Here is a 15,740-nt window from a genome sequence, read left to right on the forward strand (position 1 = left end):
TCATAGCAAAGCCGTGTAAAATTAATGCCGTAATTTGCCAAAAGGGTTTCGCCTGAGATGTATCTAGACCCGTCACTATGACGATTTAGGCAATACTAAACCGGGAATGATTTGCCTGATCCTTTTTTCATTACGGAATCTCAACAGGGAAAAAGAAGAGTGAGAAAAGGTAGGGTAATTTCCCCAATGGTTGGTACCTAAGCTGAATAATCACCATTTGGCCAATAACCTTATTAAACCTGAAACAAATCAACATAAAGATTTCAATCACAATGCCTCCATGGGGACTGAATCATGAGCCCAGCAGTCATTGAACGAGTCCGAAGCATCATACACAGGGCCAAAAACTCCGCAAAGCTACGAAGAAGGTCAACTATGTAAGTGGGCACATATAACTAAACCCAGACCCCAGACAAGTGACTAACCAAATCCCCAGTAGTTCCAGCACCCAGAAGCGTGAATCAATCTGGAAAAGAGTCCCAGACAGCGTTCTGGTGAGGGTCCTCGCGCAATGCGAGCTACAGGATATCTATTCCCTTCTGCTCTCCTGTCGCGTACTGCGACGCAGAGTCTCTCACCTTGAATATGCAATCTCCCAGGCCTATCTCCACCACCGGACCCGGCCATATCAGTATACCACAGAGACGGGCCACGAACTCGTCCCCTCAGTCGGAGATGACTTAACCTTCATCTCCAGTCTATTCCCCCCGCCACCACCCCAGTACACCTCAACCGGGGCCGGGGATGACCTCCCCGAATACTCATTCGGGTATCTCGCCGATCTAACCCGCTGCTGGAAGACATGCATCAAGCTATCGTACTACCTGACCGAGTACGTGGTCCACCAGCACCTCCAGAAAGACTCTTTGTGGTCCTCGAAGACCGAAAAAGAGGTCGTATACAGTAAAGGCGTCGGACTCCTCCAATCGCGTCTCTTATCTCCTGTGTATGTCGTAACTAATATTCCCGAAAGTTATTCCCCAATTGATGATGAAAACAGGGCATACATCATTTTCTTCCTCGAAACTCACGCCTCCGACCCCCAGTCCTCAACCAGATCTACTAACTCACAGCATCAATCCCTCAAATCCCAGCAATCCATCCTCCAACAGCCCCCCTTCAATAACACCCAAACCCTCCTCTCAACCCACCACGCAATGCACCTCCTCTGCTCTTCCGTCCGCCACCTCATGGCCCCTGACATCGCCTCTGCCTCTACCGAGGCCTGGCTCGGTCTTCTCCTTACTACCTCCACCCTGGAGCGGATCATGGAGTTCTTTGTCGCGGCTGCGAAAGACGAGTCTGTCAAGGTAGCTGCCGCTGATGCGAACGGTCACTCGCCGACGTGGACGAATCGGATGGAGTTCATGTGGCAGATGCGTCGGGATTGGGGGGAGTTCGTTGCCTCGGGGGCGCTCACGCCACCGAAGTTGAGTGAGGTTTGGTTTGAGGCGGCGCAGAGGGAGATTTGTCGGCGGGGGGCTATTCCCCATGAGTGTGAGGAGGTGGTTCCTGTTTTGCATGGGCCCGGGGTTGCTTTGAGGTGTGAGTTTTGTGAGGAGTGATCTTGTTTCTTCTTCTTCTTCTTCTTCTTCTTCTTCTTCTTCTTCTTTATATGCCATTGTATATAAGGGTGATCTTGGACTTGATATTGTGGTCTATATCATAGAAAAAAGACTGCCTAAGGCAAGAAAGTATGTAATTGGTCCATATCAACGACGCCTAGACATCAGAGGCCAGCATGGGTCTATGAATAAATTCAACAATATTTACCTGTAGCAACCGAGGCGAAATGAGAAAAGAAAAGAAGAAAGAAATAAAGAGATAGAGAGAACATGCGATCTAGCCACTCCTGGAAAAGAAAGAAGGCCGATGACGTTCAAATGGGACATGCATAACTCGTTCATGCACAGCAAGAAGGAAAGTATCCGTATTAATACAACACATTAGTAAGAAAGAAGGGGCATTTCTATCCTGATATCAATACCCAGAGAAGGAAGAAAATCTACTACAAGTTAGCATTGGAGCAAAGTTGAAGAGGTTGAGAGAGCCACGCACCATTAAGACTCCGAACATCTTCGCAATCAGCCATCGATTCCCAGATACTCGGGTCCAGTATTTCATTAGTTCGCGCTGTGCGCCTTGGACGTTATCCACTACATCCTCAGTGTTGGCATCTATCCGTTGGATCATCTCGGACTGCTCGCTGACCATCTGCGCCAGTTGGCCGAAGATACCGCCCAGTTCATTGATTGTACGTTCGATCGCGTCAATTGCTTCACCGCGTGCTTGGATATAAGAGTTACTCGTTTGCGCCTCTTCCATTACCAGCAATTGTTGGTCGGAATGCATAGACGGCCGTCCGAGGGGCGAAGGATTCGAGGGTTCCAGAGTCAACAGGTCGGAAGAGCCTCCCGGTTGAGGAGTCCTCCTGCCGGAGGTGTACAGCGGAGAGTCCGACCGTTGCGTGTCTAAGGCCGCCTGCGATTTCGAGGATACCGACGAAACAAAGTTCTCTGTCCTAGAGCGCGACGCTTGGATGTTCTTCGTTCGAACCTCGAGGACTTCTTTAAAGTTTGCTCCGACATCCGCCAATTTACCTTGCAGCATAACCACGACCTAGTATTCTTAGCATCACCCACTCGCGTTGGATTCCGTCTATGCCGTGTACATACATTATCATTATGCTCTCCTTCCTGGTCCGCCTTCGACCGGTTCGATTTCGGATGTTGGGAGAGTGTAAGCGCTTGTAAGGAAGCGATCTGTTGGTTCAAGGAAGCGAGATCTTGCTTGATGACATATGTCAATTCCGAGATCTCTACCGGCTTGTCATCGAAAAGGGTCTTTCGTTTGGCCACTAGCGGTCTCAGTTAGACATCCTGCTTGTCCACCTTGTAGCTCCTACTCACGTTCAGCCAGCCTCTGCAACTTGGCCGTCGTCGCAGTGATACCCCGTCCAATCTCAACAGCCCTCCTGGCAAACTCGGATCTCCTGCCGGGTTGCGCGCCTCCGTTCGCAGACCCATTGGCTTGTCTCCTTTGTGAATCCGATAGAAGTGCCTGCCGCTGGGACCCAACTTTATTGGTGGCCACCCGTTTCTGGGCTTGTCCCAGGATGGCGTGGAACTCGCCAGTGCGATCCTGAATCGATGGGCCAGTCATTTCGCTAGCAGCGTATAGTGAGGTGGAGTGCGGGTGATAGTTTGAGGGGGGAGGTAAGCGAAACCCCGGGATCTAAAGGAATGGGTTATGCGATTATACGGGGTTAACCTAATCGATAAGGAGGCAACTTGTAGACGTGTCCGTTCGGCGAAGCCACAAGGCAACAGTGAAGAAAAAGAAAAATGAGAGGAACGGTGGTGATACAAGCGGTGTAAGAGCGTTATGTGAGTGTCATATCATTGCACTTGCAGAGATCGTTAGTCTCCGAGCGAACGGGGTTCGGTGAGATGTCGCAGAGAGAATGGCCGAAGACGTACTTCGCAATCCCGGGGAATTCGTCGTCCATCCGAAAATGGGCAAAGCGCAGGCGGCTAGGGCCACGTGATGGACCCGCCACAATCGGTGCCTTACCAGCCACAGTCATCGCTATCTATTCGTTTTAGGCAGGCGAATACTTGAGCCTATTAGTACCGTCAGGGGCACGACCGCAGCAGCTCACTCATTTGGTTCACGAACGCACACGATACGACAATTGTTCTATTTTGGATTGGTCTAAGAATATATTTCGAACACGTCAGACGCCCCCAATCTCCTGCCCGCAGCCGAGCCGGCGCACACACGTCATCGCTTGTACCACTCGTCTTGTTACTTGCTTCTTCTCTCCCGCTCCATCCTCGCAGCTTGATCACTCCACTGGTGCCAAATATTACATCGCAAGCCATATCAGATCGAGTGAACGCGGCATTTGCGTTGATGCGGTCCATCTGGTTCAGGCGACCTGACCCTCCTATATAATGGCTCGCCCATTTCAGAACCCGTACGAGCCGGTGTAAGTACATGCAGACGGATGCATTCTCGGAGCCTTGGAATTGTGCTGATCAGGCTTCTCTGCATCTTTAGGGATTCTCCCGGCGCCGATAACCCTTTGTCGCCCCAGCCACGTGGCGGCACCCCCATATCGTTTAAAACGAACGTGAATCGCGCGAAGACAAAGCGCTGGGTTGAAGCGAAGAAGATTTCTTACGATGGCAATGACTGGGGTGACGATGAGTACGATGAATACGACGAGGATCCAGTTCCTCCTCCACCGCAACAACAACCTTTGAATCAAAGCACCGGGGACCTCCCAGGTTTAGCGTCCAGAAACATACCTAAGCCCTGGGCTCTTGGAATGGATCGCTCTCGGTCAATGGACCAGGTAATGACGCTAGGGACCGGCCCTGTGGCGGATAGCCGTAGTCACTCAGCCGACCGCAACGCAGAAGAACAGAATCACAACCTCCCATTACGCTCAGCCGACATCTATAGCCGGTTACGCGAGCAGACAGTGGGGCCAGGAAGCCCTCCAAGCTTGAGTCGGGCCTCCACAGATCCAGTACCTACAACTAGCCCGGCAGGACAGGAAGCAAAAGGAAAGCAATCCGAGAACCAGAGTGTTCCTTCAAGACCTCAGAATGATGTTCCTATCATTGGGCTCCCAGATATCAGGCGTCTGTCAGGATTCGGCGCAGATCTCACGGCTGCACCTTCGTCTGACGCTCAGAAAGACCAACCCGCCGAACCACAGCAGCAAGAACCTCAATTACACCATAACCCCTCCGTCGGATTTCGGTCTGTGGTTAATCAAGCTTTTGACGTTCCGGAGACACCGAGCACTATCATCGATAGCATTACACGGTCGGATAGCAATAGCACGTCGATAATAAGCCCGATTATCCCTCCTCGTGGCACAAACGAGAAGACACCAACGATTGAGGAAGAGCCGGAGAGTACATCTCCACCGAGAGGCTTTAAACCTGGTCATCGCCGTGATTTGAGTGTTCCTAGTCCAGATAACAGTCCTTTGAGACGGCCAATAATCACCAATAACGATACCATCGCTCCCGAATCATTAGCAGAGATGTCGTCGGACCTTCCATCTGACTCGCCTCAGGACCAGTCCACGCCAACATATCAACAAGCTACCGTGCAACCGACTACCACAGCCGCAGAAGATCGACCTGCACCGCTCAAAATCAGTGGTAACATGTCTCCGCCTGAAAACTCTATTCCCACCATTGTTCCCTCCCTGAGTACGGAAAATTCACCGCAAGACACCGAGAGTGACAGATTGAGGAAGGAGATCATTCGTTCTTTGAGCCGAGAAAACACCCCTTCTGAGGAACCGGACCCACAAGACAGGTCCAGGCCTCAAACGAGTCGGCAGGATAGTCTCATTCCGAGCGAATATGAACGATACTGGAACGAAACAGCTAGTGCCAGCCCTCAGGGGGAGTTCAAACCCGTCCTTGGATACAACCCCGCGCAGAATGAGTCCCAGGATTTATACTCCAGTAGTCCACTGCAGACGTCTACTACTGCACCAAATGCAGCTCCGCAACAAGACATAACCCCTAAGTTGAAGAGGCGATTCTCCTGGGAGTCTGCCTCCTCCGAGGAACAGCTTGTGCCCGCGACAAATGTCCAATCCCCTCCAGTAGGGCCGATCCCCGGACAATTTCCTGTGGTTGACGAGAAAAGTCTTCAGCCCGAACCCGAGCCCGAACTTGAGCCCAACACTGTGGCTCCACCAGTTGAGACACATGATGAGGCTGAACGCGATAATGTGCCTGAGAAGCCCAAGCTGACCATTATACCCCCGTCTGCCACAGACAACAGTAGCATCGTTTCGGGTCGATATCTTCCAGAAGTTGCCAATGCCCAAACCGTTGGAGATGCCTATTCCCCAGCAGGTGCAAACCAGGACGCCGTAACACCTGCGCCTGCACTTGCACCAACGCAGTCACCATCTATTGAAGCAAGCTTGCTTGGCTTCCGTGATATCCTCGAGTTGAAGACCTCCGACGAACGGGTGAAAGCGTTCAACAAAACCCGAGACCAGTTTGTGACGATCGACACCGGTCTCAATAATTGGCTCCGGGTTACGATTCATGCCCACCCTGAGTACGCAGATGTTGTGCAGCAAAGTTTGAAACAGACAACAGATGAGTCCAAGTACCCTGTGCCCCGGGCCAAATTCCCTAAACTGTCGTCTCTGGGGAACCTCGTGTCGTCTCACCAGGAAGGGTCGTCCGGGTCAGGCCATGTTAGACGTCCTTCGACTCATCTTGGTTCCATGATGAATAAACAGCATGTGGAACAACGAGGGAAGGATTTCCTCCACACCGCTGGTGTGTTCGGCGGCAAAGCGGGCGAAGCCGCCAAGGGCCTGTTTGCCAAGGGCAGGAGTAAATTTAAAGGTGGAGGGTCAGACAAGGTAGAGCCTTAATTTTCTTCTTATGGGTGGTATGTCATGTTCATCGGTGCAGGGAGCGAGTGGGAACCTCCGGATTATCCATCGCTGTGCCAGCATGTTTCTGATGTTTGATGTTTTGTTTATGTTTCTATTGATACCATGTCTGTAATTGAACATATCTCCGCACTCAGAATGTGACATGATTAATGTCTGTACTTCGGGTTGGGAACTTTTCTTGGTCTTAATACCCTCGTCTGGTTAAACTCATCTAATGTTACGGTGATTGTAGGGGTTTGAATCGAGTCGGGGTTATCGCAGAAAATTCTCTTTCTCAGAACTTGCTCTAGACCTAGCGGAAGAGAACCACGACAAGCGACGGACGGTCCACTTTGGAAGTCTTCCAGTGATGAATGGCGCGCGAGACAGCCAAGTGAAGCGGTTGAGCTTGGACATCAAGCGCAAACAAGTCCCGTCGGTCTCGGCGCGTAGGCCGGTGGAGGGCGCGGTAGCAGACCCAGGATATCACACGGATCCTGAGCCATCCTGCGTCCATCGGCACCGTTCCGGTCTTACACAGGACCTGGACAAGGAAGTAGTTGCTGCACTGGGCTTCAGTGATGCAGATTCGCGATCAGGTCAGTCGGGTCACGCATTATCCTATCGAAGCACGGCTGGAGATCTGGCGGAATTGGCGGCGTCTGACTCTGCAGTCCTTGCGCCGACAGGATCCCAGGAGCATTGGGAGTTGCCTGGCGATAGTGCATCCTCGGCGCATCGATTAGCGCCCGTGCAACCTGGCAGGGATTGTCCTCCCCGAAAGCCTTTGTCGAGGGAGAACGAATCTCCCCCGATGACCCCGATTCAGGTGGCCATCAATGACGCACCTTTGTTGATCCCCGAGTACAAAAGCGACCAGCGGGACATTGGCGACAAGATCCTGTCGTGGACGGAGCAGGCCAACAGTGTTGACGATCCAATGGACCAGCCAAATAACGTTCAGCCACAGCCTGCGTCCGAGGAACCGTCTCCCGAACGCGAAACGACCACTCGGGCACCGTCGTCTACGGGGAAACGGTTTTACTCCTCGGTCATGGAAACCAAAAATCGGGATAGCCAACGTAGTAACGGCGAAATTAAGACGGCAACGCTGCTGGATCCGAGTCACCATCGGCGGGGCTCCAGCGTGCAAGTGCGACTCCAGCCCGTGCCCTCCGTGTCATCCTTGGGCACCCTCGAGGCGGATCGAGACCCGCAACGGCCATTGCGCCAAGTACTTGGTGAGTATAAACCGCTGATCAACAATTTGACAAGGAATTAACGTTCCAAATCCACTGCGCCAGGCCAGGCGAACTCGTCGCGAGTGTCATTCTTGTCGGATCATGACGGGGGCGATGGTCAGCACCAAAGTCTTGGCGGCATACTTAGGCCCGATCGTCAAGGGCGCAGGCCGAAGAGCCCCTGGCCAGGCGATGAGGCTGAACATGCCTCGCGCCGACTTAGCGGTGTCTTTCGACCTCTTCTGTCAGGCAGTAGACCCCGCGATGCTTCCCAATCCACCGATCATGCTCCCTCCAACCCGCCCGCCCAGCCTGCCTCGAAGCAAGCGCCAACGCAGACAGCCTTATCGACAATGGAGAAGCTGAAGGTGGTCGGCAACAAAATTCGTCGTCCTTCTCGGGCCTCTGAATCCCACGGTGTAAAGACGGGTCAGCCGCACAGGAAAGCGTTAGACAAAATAAGTGTATGTGTCTCACACACACTCTCTCTCCCCCAGACACACCCCCTAAGCCGCTTGTTAAAGCTTACCATTCAGTGATATTAATATTCCACTTAGGGCTTCTTCAACCGTCGAGCGGAACATGGCCGGCCCAAATCAAGAGCTGCCGAAACCCACGTTCCACCGGTCGTCCAAATCCAGCGTCAGGCCCATTCAATGGACCGGCTTTATCCCGTCTCATCACAGCGCACGTCCACCTCAGACCACTCTCATCTTCCCTCCGCCGAGTATGATCGGCCCCGATCAAATATCGAGAACCACTCCTTCCAGGGCCAACCTCCTCCCGTGGAAGGATACTTCGCGCCGGAGTCCTTCTCGCGGCTTAACGATCCCCAAGAACCCGGTACCCCCTTGACGCAGCAGATCACTGTCGAAGACGTGGCCAGCAATACCATCACGAGTAATCGCATTCCGTCGCCGACCGATTATTTCCGGCATCGACACAGTGGCAGTGGAAGCGGAAATGGTCGACTCACTCCCCAATCACCGCTCTTCCGACCACCCACGAACCCCCAAACCCCCCAATATCAACAACCACCGATCGCATCCCCCGGTCTAGCATCCCCACTGCGAGCATCGCCCATCGCCTCCCCCGTCGTTCCCGCCCCACAATCCCCACCCTCCCGCGGCCGTTCCGAGGAAAGAACATACGCCCAAGACCTAAACATCCGCTCCCGCAGCCCGAAAACCTTCGCCCCGCGCCCGGAAGAAAGACACATTCCCAGCACCGACACCACCGACCCTGCCTACCACCTGGGTATTTTCCGCCAAAACCCTCGCACCAGCCGCATCGGCGACCAAGAACGACCCTGGAAACTGACCATTCCTGGCGAATCCGAAGAGGACAAACCCCCGGACAACGCTCTCGCCTGGCGCCAGCAGACCACCCAAGGCGTCCTCCAGTGCGGCCACGACCGATTACCCACCTACGAAGAGGATACCAAAGACCCACCCCAGGAAAATCCCCGCGACGAAAAACCCCCTCTCAGCGACACCCCCGCTCCTGCTCGTCCCTCGATGCCCCCTCTCTCCCAATCCACGGGCAACCTCCACCCCACGCGAGGCGAAGGCCGTGTCCTCAACAACGACGCCCCGGTCGAGTTACCCGTCCAGACGGACGACGATTCCAGCGAAGAGATCCTGATGTCGAGCACGGCGTATCCGGGCCAGGAGTGGAGACCCGTTGGATTCTCTGGGTGGGAGTAGTAGGGGATAATCGCTTTAATTTCGCTAGTTTGTTAGTTGGCGCGGTAGATACCCTTTGATCTTCTTTTCTTGCGCATAATATTTTCCGGTGAATTTTTAGTTTGAAAGAGATATTGTATTCATATTTGATTTGTGTGTTTGGAGCATAGCGAGCTTGAGCTTTTCTTGGAAAGATTTGATGAGTTCTACCGATGAGGAATGAGATATGTGTTTTTACTTAATGGAATGTGATGTGTCAGGTTGGTATTGTTGATGTATACGAAACCCACACATGCAGAATTCATCGTATATATACGTTTTGGTAGGAATTGGAGTGAGGACTCTATATGTAGGAATATTATACACGGAGTGGAGGTAAGGCGTTTCTATCCCTCAAACACATTCTGCTGCAAATCAACCCCCATATCCTTAGCCATACTCTGCATCTGCGCCTCCAGCGAATCCTCCATTCCGCCCCCGAGTCTCAGGAACTGTCTAATCTTCGTGAAATAGAAGTAAATGTCGCTGGTGAAGAGCACGAGCCGGAAGAGGATGTGGCGGCCGTAGTTCTGGATTTTCTCGTTGAGGGGGAGATCGGGAGACTCGACGAGGGCGCGGGACGCCCAGGTGCCTGTGATCTTGATGCGGTTGACGGGGGAGCCGAGGAATTGGTTGTTGGCTTGGACGATGCGCAGGTTCCGGCCGATGAAGATGAGCTCCTTGGGCCATTTGCTTTCGTCGCCGAGGATCTGGCGGATTCCTTTGCGGGCGGCTTGTTGGGCTTCGTAGTGGCGCTGGGCGCGGTCCTTCTTGGAGAGGCCTTCGAAGTGTTGTTGGGTGGAGAGGTCGCCGCCTTGGTAGGGGCGCATGAGGGTGACCGAGGCGAAGATGTCGGGGTTCGTGACGCCCCATTGTTTGACGATGTCGCGGATGGCGGCGTTGTCGAAGGTGAGAAGTGACTTCCAAAAGCGGGCGTATTGGTGTCGGAAATCTGTGTCCATGTGAATGTAGAGGCCGTGGTCGATTAGGACGAGTTCTGGTTGACCCGAGGGTTTGCGACGGACGAAGATATTGCCCGGGTGCGGGTCACAGTGTAGGATGCCCCAGAGGAACATCTGGGCTGAGAACAGGTCGATCATGGTGGTCATCACCTCTTTCAGGGAGAGGCCGAGTCCGCCGCGGCCGTTCCATCCACGCCAGTGATCCCGCTCCGGTTTGAGCTGGGTTGCGTTCGGGTTGCGAGAGACCTTGGTGGATGTGCTGTCGGACTGTGGGGGGTCCATTGGAGTCCCGTGGCATCCTGGGCTACCCTGATGCCAGCCACCGCGCCAGGAGCGTGTGATAGCATCTTTATCCCAGAGGCGGACGCCCTCGATCCATTCCGCGGTCATGACCCGCTTGGAGCTCAGTTCACGATAGACCTTGGGAATGTACACACGATTTCGGAGGCGTGACTCGCCTGCAACGAGTCTGGCCATGTGCTCCGAGTTATCGGCTTCATTCTCGAAGTCCGTCTCCAGGAATAAGCGCTCGCTGACATAGGGGACCAAAGAGTAAAACGGGATATCGAACACACGGCTGTAGACCCAGGTCACGACCCTATCATTTGTCAGTAGGTAGCCAAAGCCAGCTCAGAAGGAAAGGCAAGGTTACTTGAACGCCCATAAATCCCATTGGATCTGCTGCGCAATTTCCCTCTTCTGGACCTTCACTGCAACCTCTCTTCCGTCGGCCAAGCGAGCCCAATGAACCTGCGCTACACTGGCACTGGCTCTGGCCTTGCGCTCCATGACACCTTTGGTGGGATCGCCTGTGAACGACACGCCAAAGACTTCCTCCGGCGACTTGCCAAAATCCTCGCGGATGACCTTCTCCACATCCTTCCAGTCGTTCTGCGGGGCATCGTCGAACATACGCGAGAACATTTTCTGGAACTCGGGCGGCAGAATGGCGGACTGCATGGCGACTGCCTGACCGATCTTGAGGTAGAGGCCTCCATTATGCCGCAGCAAATCCGACAGTCTCTCGGCGTTGCGAGTGTGTAAATGGTTGATGGAGCTGGCTAGGAGAGGATTGGGTCGGAAGTTGATCTTATAGTCCAGAGCCACAATTAGACCTAAGGTGAAAGTTCGGGCTGTTCTCGTCAGGGATGATGCGTAGAACTGGGTATCAATTGCATAGACCACCCCGGTGGCTAGCGACAGATAGACAAGGCGTCGGAGCCATTTGCGGGACCGATCATAGGTCTTTGCGGGGGCGGGTTTCCCTAGCTCGCTCGGGGACGGCGGAACGAAAGGCTGGTAAGCACCGGGGTGTACAAACCGAGCGGACCGAGGGGAAACGGAGCGAGGAAGAGAGCGAGGACGTAAATGCGATCGGAGGATAGAGCAGGTGGTCGTGTGCGTAGTTGGAGTGGACCGCAGTGCGCGGGCGAACGACGTCATTGACGCCATTCGGAGGTGTCGAGGAGGGAAATTGATCAGGTCCGGGTTATCATGATGCACTCATGTAAGGTTAGCAAAGAATAGAGAATTATAAGAGGTTAATGTATAAGCAGAAGTAAGAAACGGGGATGTGTTTAAGGGAGGAAAGAAGGAAGAGTATAAGTTGAATGAGAAGATGCTGACAAGTCCAGACCCTGAAGGAAATGATTTCATTATGTCCGCGGAATCTCCGATCCTTAATCCCGTGATATCAAACATCGTTTGCAGCATGTCCAGTATATACTATAGTACATCGAGTATATATACACATTCGTAGCCTATAATTCCTCATGCACTCTCCCATGGTCAAGCTCCGGCGCTCCATCTCCCAGAGTCTGGCACACGCTGGCATATTCCTTCATATTGTTGGGGATAATCTCTTCCCACAACCTGTCGGTCTTAAGATATTCATACTGCTCCCGACAGACCTCCTCACTAACCATAGGCAACAATGTCGGCAAATTCATTACCGCCGCCCGGACGAAATTCGTCTTGAAACAATTTCCGAAGCCCGCCAACGTCTCCGAGTCCGAACAAAGATCGCCGCCATGCAGTAGCGGACCACAACGACGCTTGATAATGTCCGCCGCGTCGTCTCCCAGTTTAATCATCGCCTCTTCATGTCGCGGCGCCTCTAAGCGTTTCGTGACGCTGCGCACGGCGGGGAGGAAGGAGTTGTTTCTCGTCCAGAGGTCCCAATGTGGAACTGTCGGTCGACACCCTTGGTCGCAGATGTGCTCTTGGAATTTAGCAAAGAGATCCCCGGGGCGGGCGGCCAGCGCCGTGACGACTTTCAAGCATGATGTGTTGATCCCGGCCGAGGCGCAACCAATGTTAAGGGAGAAGAGTAGAAACGAAAGCACGAAGTGGCCTACGAAGAGGCGCATTGCGATTCTATTGAAGTATTCACAATTCACTAGTAAGTTGCAGCAATGAATGTTCAGGAGCGCGAGCGTTGCCTGAAATTTGGGAGGAAGAAATGGATCTCGACCCATTTTATGGGGATGATCGACACTTTCCCCGCATCCTTCAATTGATCAGTTCATTCAATCTCTCTCGGCTTCACACCAAAGCGACGGATTTCACGTGGGAAGCATAGTAATATATTCATAAATACGGGTCGGTATCTCGGAAACTACAGGTTTTAATTCCACGGGTAATTATGCATCATCGTTACCCGTCTCGTTATACATCTAGGGCTAAATATATATACATACTTACTCGCAATGTCTCCAGAACCTCACGGCTCCATCGGCATCCGACACTACTGGGAGAGAAGAGTCTGCAGTGTAAATGGGCTTGGAAGTACTCCCCCTCTCCAGCTGACATTCAGGTCCCCTGGCAAATTGTTGTTTCGTTAGTTGTAAGTCATATACTTCGGTAAATCCCACAGTAGAGCGAAACATCAGCTTTCTCCCTGCGTCGATGAACTTGACTCCTTGAATTCCCGCAAATCTCCTCATCAGTCGGTTGTCGAATTTCAACCTCCAACCTATCTTCTCTTCTCCCGTATATGGGTCCAAGACACGGACGCTGCTGTCGCTGGCTCCTACCGCCAGCAGCTTACCGTCTGGGCTCCAATCTAGCGAGCGAGCCCAGTGCTCACACCCCTCGAAATGTAAAACCTCCTCGGCCTTTTCTATATCGTAGACATAAACAACCGCCTTCGGACTACCTTGGCTAAATAGCGATGTATTTGGAGGCAGGAGAGAAAGCACCAGACCACATTTGTCCTCCAAAAGGCCCTAGGACCTGCAAGCAGTCGCCGTCATCCGCATCCCAGATGCGAGCGGTGCCATCCCAAGAGATGGACGCAACGAGCGTTGAATTTGGGCTTGTGGCTACCCACATAATCGTGTCGGTATGCCCGAGAAGGCGATACCGATTTTCTTTGGCCTCGATATTCCTGATGTTCACGCAAGGCAGAGTTTCTGCGTCGCGCATCTCGTTCTGAGCGGTGTTGTTCTGGGTGACATATACCATTTTCTATCCGTTGGGACTGAAAGGCGCGCCATACGACGCAAATTTGCCATCCAAGGTGATTTGTTTCTCCAAGGCATGGATGTCCACGGCTTTAGTTATAGTTGTCTTGTAGCCCTCCGCGATCGCCTAGTGCCCAGCCATGATCAGATACAATCTTAAATATAGCGATATCCGCTGCCTCGGCTGAAAGAGTGTCGATATCTACTTTGTTCTCTTTCTCTGCAGACACATTCTTCCCATCCCTATCAAGCTCCCAGATCACGATCGAGCCCTCCGCAGAAGAGACAAGTGTGTACAGTCCGCATCCGATCATTCTTGAAGCGAAAAACACCCGTGACACCTCATCTAAATGTCCCGTCAGGGTCTCCACGTACTCCCTCGTGAACGTAGAATAGACGTGGATATTCTGTCCTACCCCGACCGCAAGAAACTGGTCATCGGGACTCAAGGACAGAGACGACCCTACTCCCCCAAGGATTATTTTATCAAGCTCTTGACCCCAGTGAAAAGGGTGTCCTGGAGCCCATGCCGCTGACTCGCCGTCTGGGATCTGGAAGTCACTCTCTAGGGCATAGGCGTAGAGTTCCATGAATTTTGGCTGGTTCATATACCCCATTTTGGTAGATTGAGGCCTCTTATATCGCTCTTTTGATAATTAAAATGTATATCAAGAAAGGGAACCGATCTAAGCTGTTTGTATCTGTATCCCCAAGTTCGTTCTGCTCTTGAGAGTATCACCTTATGTGTCAATGTCTTTATAACTATGGTTATTTTAGAACTACACTAATGCGGCCGTCGACTAGGTAGTTCAAGATCTCATTGGATTGGGTGGCAGATATGATATCAGAGGAGGTTCTGACATAAGATGACAATTAACCTGTATTCTACCTCCTAGGCATCCGTTGAGTAGAACTATCTGGGTGTCATGTCATCTTGATGTAGCTAGATGAAGCTGGTTTATCGATGAGAAAAATGGGGACCAGAAGTCCAGTAGTATGTACCCCGACGCGACTCTTACTTCGCCTCTAGACTAAGGCTATATAAGTAAGCCACTAGTAGTTCAGGTGCATAAGTTCTAGCTAGGATATTCTACCACATCCTATGCAACTGATATAATGAAGTAGACAGATACAGAAATAAAGCAAGGACTCCGAACATCAATATAAAGAAACTACGAATACAACATAGTCTCGCCGTGTACTTCATTACCAGGTATGCCACTGTATGTTCTAGTTTGATTTGATGTTTGTTATTGATATTGCATCTACATAAGCTCACTCAAAATTCAGGGACTTCGAAAGAGAGAATTGAAAGAGGCTGTTAGGGTTTGAATGTCTTGCGATTCTGGAAAGGATCAGCGGTTGGTTATCAGGAATATAAAGGATATCGGGCTGTTGTCTTGTTGAGATCGAGCCATGTACTACTTTGGTGACGGCTCCTCCTTTCATGGCGAAGGGCACCTGAGAAAGATAGCACATAAAACATAGGTGCATCTACACAACCAGTACGAACAAGGTGTATAGTCTAGCGGAAGATGCTGATAAGGCAAAATTTCGTGATTTACCACCAATGCTTTGCTGACGCTATACCTGGTGTAGCATTGGAACGACTATTCAGAGAAGAAAGAAAGATATGGTTGCGTATTTGATCCAATGATCACATTGTGAGTCCTTATGAGGCTGTATCCGTCTTTTATACTTCTGGTATACTTTCCTGCATGCCTAAGGCAGCAAATCAGGAACATGTGAAACACCACATCTCACACCGCCCAACAATCTCCGCCCGGCAAAAAAAGCAAATTTCCAATTTTGCCCAACTTTTGATGCGACAATTTTCTCTCTTGTCATTATTATCTTTACATTCTTTCGCGAGTTTTCTTTCTTCTCTGAGAATTACGTTGTTGGTATATCAGGGC

General features: G+C 51.9%; 7 protein-coding genes across 7 annotated transcripts; 3 read left to right on the plus strand and 4 right to left on the minus strand.

Annotated features, from left to right (window-relative positions):
- Positions 1–294: 294 nt before the first annotated feature.
- Positions 295–1,565, plus strand: AO090020000135 (uncharacterized protein; the record flags this gene model as incomplete). Its single annotated transcript, XM_023238143.1, has 3 exons — positions 295–377; positions 413–946; positions 1,001–1,565. The coding sequence occupies 3 exons, from the start codon at positions 295–297 to the stop codon at positions 1,563–1,565; spliced, it is 1,182 nt and encodes a 393-aa protein (XP_023092712.1).
- A 404-nt stretch (positions 1,566–1,969) lies between these two features.
- On the minus strand, positions 1,970–3,162 carry AO090020000134 (t-SNARE syntaxin; the record flags this gene model as incomplete). The annotated part of the gene is made up of 4 exons (XM_001824444.3): positions 1,970–2,005; positions 2,059–2,619; positions 2,676–2,857; positions 2,910–3,162. 4 exons carry the CDS (start codon positions 3,160–3,162, stop codon positions 1,970–1,972), a joined length of 1,032 nt encoding a protein of 343 aa, XP_001824496.1.
- Positions 3,163–3,956: 794 nt separating this feature from the next.
- On the plus strand, positions 3,957–6,430 carry AO090020000133 (uncharacterized protein; the record flags this gene model as incomplete). The annotated part of the gene is made up of 2 exons (XM_023238144.1): positions 3,957–3,991; positions 4,063–6,430. The coding sequence occupies 2 exons, from the start codon at positions 3,957–3,959 to the stop codon at positions 6,428–6,430; spliced, it is 2,403 nt and encodes an 800-aa protein (XP_023092711.1).
- Positions 6,431–6,603: 173 nt separating this feature from the next.
- Positions 6,604–9,380, plus strand: AO090020000132 (uncharacterized protein; the record flags this gene model as incomplete). Its single annotated transcript, XM_023238146.1, has 4 exons — positions 6,604–6,618; positions 6,687–7,674; positions 7,738–8,138; positions 8,232–9,380. The coding sequence occupies 4 exons, from the start codon at positions 6,604–6,606 to the stop codon at positions 9,378–9,380; spliced, it is 2,553 nt and encodes an 850-aa protein (XP_023092710.1).
- Positions 9,381–9,745: 365 nt separating this feature from the next.
- On the minus strand, positions 9,746–11,812 carry AO090020000131 (ABC1 kinase family protein; the record flags this gene model as incomplete). Its single annotated transcript, XM_001824441.3, has 2 exons — positions 9,746–10,958; positions 11,013–11,812. 2 exons carry the CDS (start codon positions 11,810–11,812, stop codon positions 9,746–9,748), a joined length of 2,013 nt encoding a protein of 670 aa, XP_001824493.1.
- Positions 11,813–12,120: 308 nt separating this feature from the next.
- AO090020000130 (uncharacterized protein) lies at positions 12,121–12,837 on the minus strand (the record flags this gene model as incomplete). Its single annotated transcript, XM_001824440.3, has 1 exon — positions 12,121–12,837. The coding sequence occupies one exon, from the start codon at positions 12,835–12,837 to the stop codon at positions 12,121–12,123; it is 717 nt and encodes a 238-aa protein (XP_001824492.3).
- A 112-nt stretch (positions 12,838–12,949) lies between these two features.
- Positions 12,950–14,441, minus strand: AO090020000129 (uncharacterized protein; the record flags this gene model as incomplete). The annotated part of the gene is made up of 4 exons (XM_023238147.1): positions 12,950–12,977; positions 13,064–13,587; positions 13,692–13,841; positions 14,031–14,441. 4 exons carry the CDS (start codon positions 14,439–14,441, stop codon positions 12,950–12,952), a joined length of 1,113 nt encoding a protein of 370 aa, XP_023092709.1.
- Between the last annotated feature and the right edge of the window lie 1,299 nt (positions 14,442–15,740).

Source organism: Aspergillus oryzae, chromosome 6, assembly GCF_000184455.2.
Source record: "Aspergillus oryzae RIB40 DNA, chromosome 6".
NCBI classification, from domain to species: Eukaryota; Fungi; Ascomycota; class Eurotiomycetes; order Eurotiales; family Aspergillaceae; genus Aspergillus; species Aspergillus oryzae.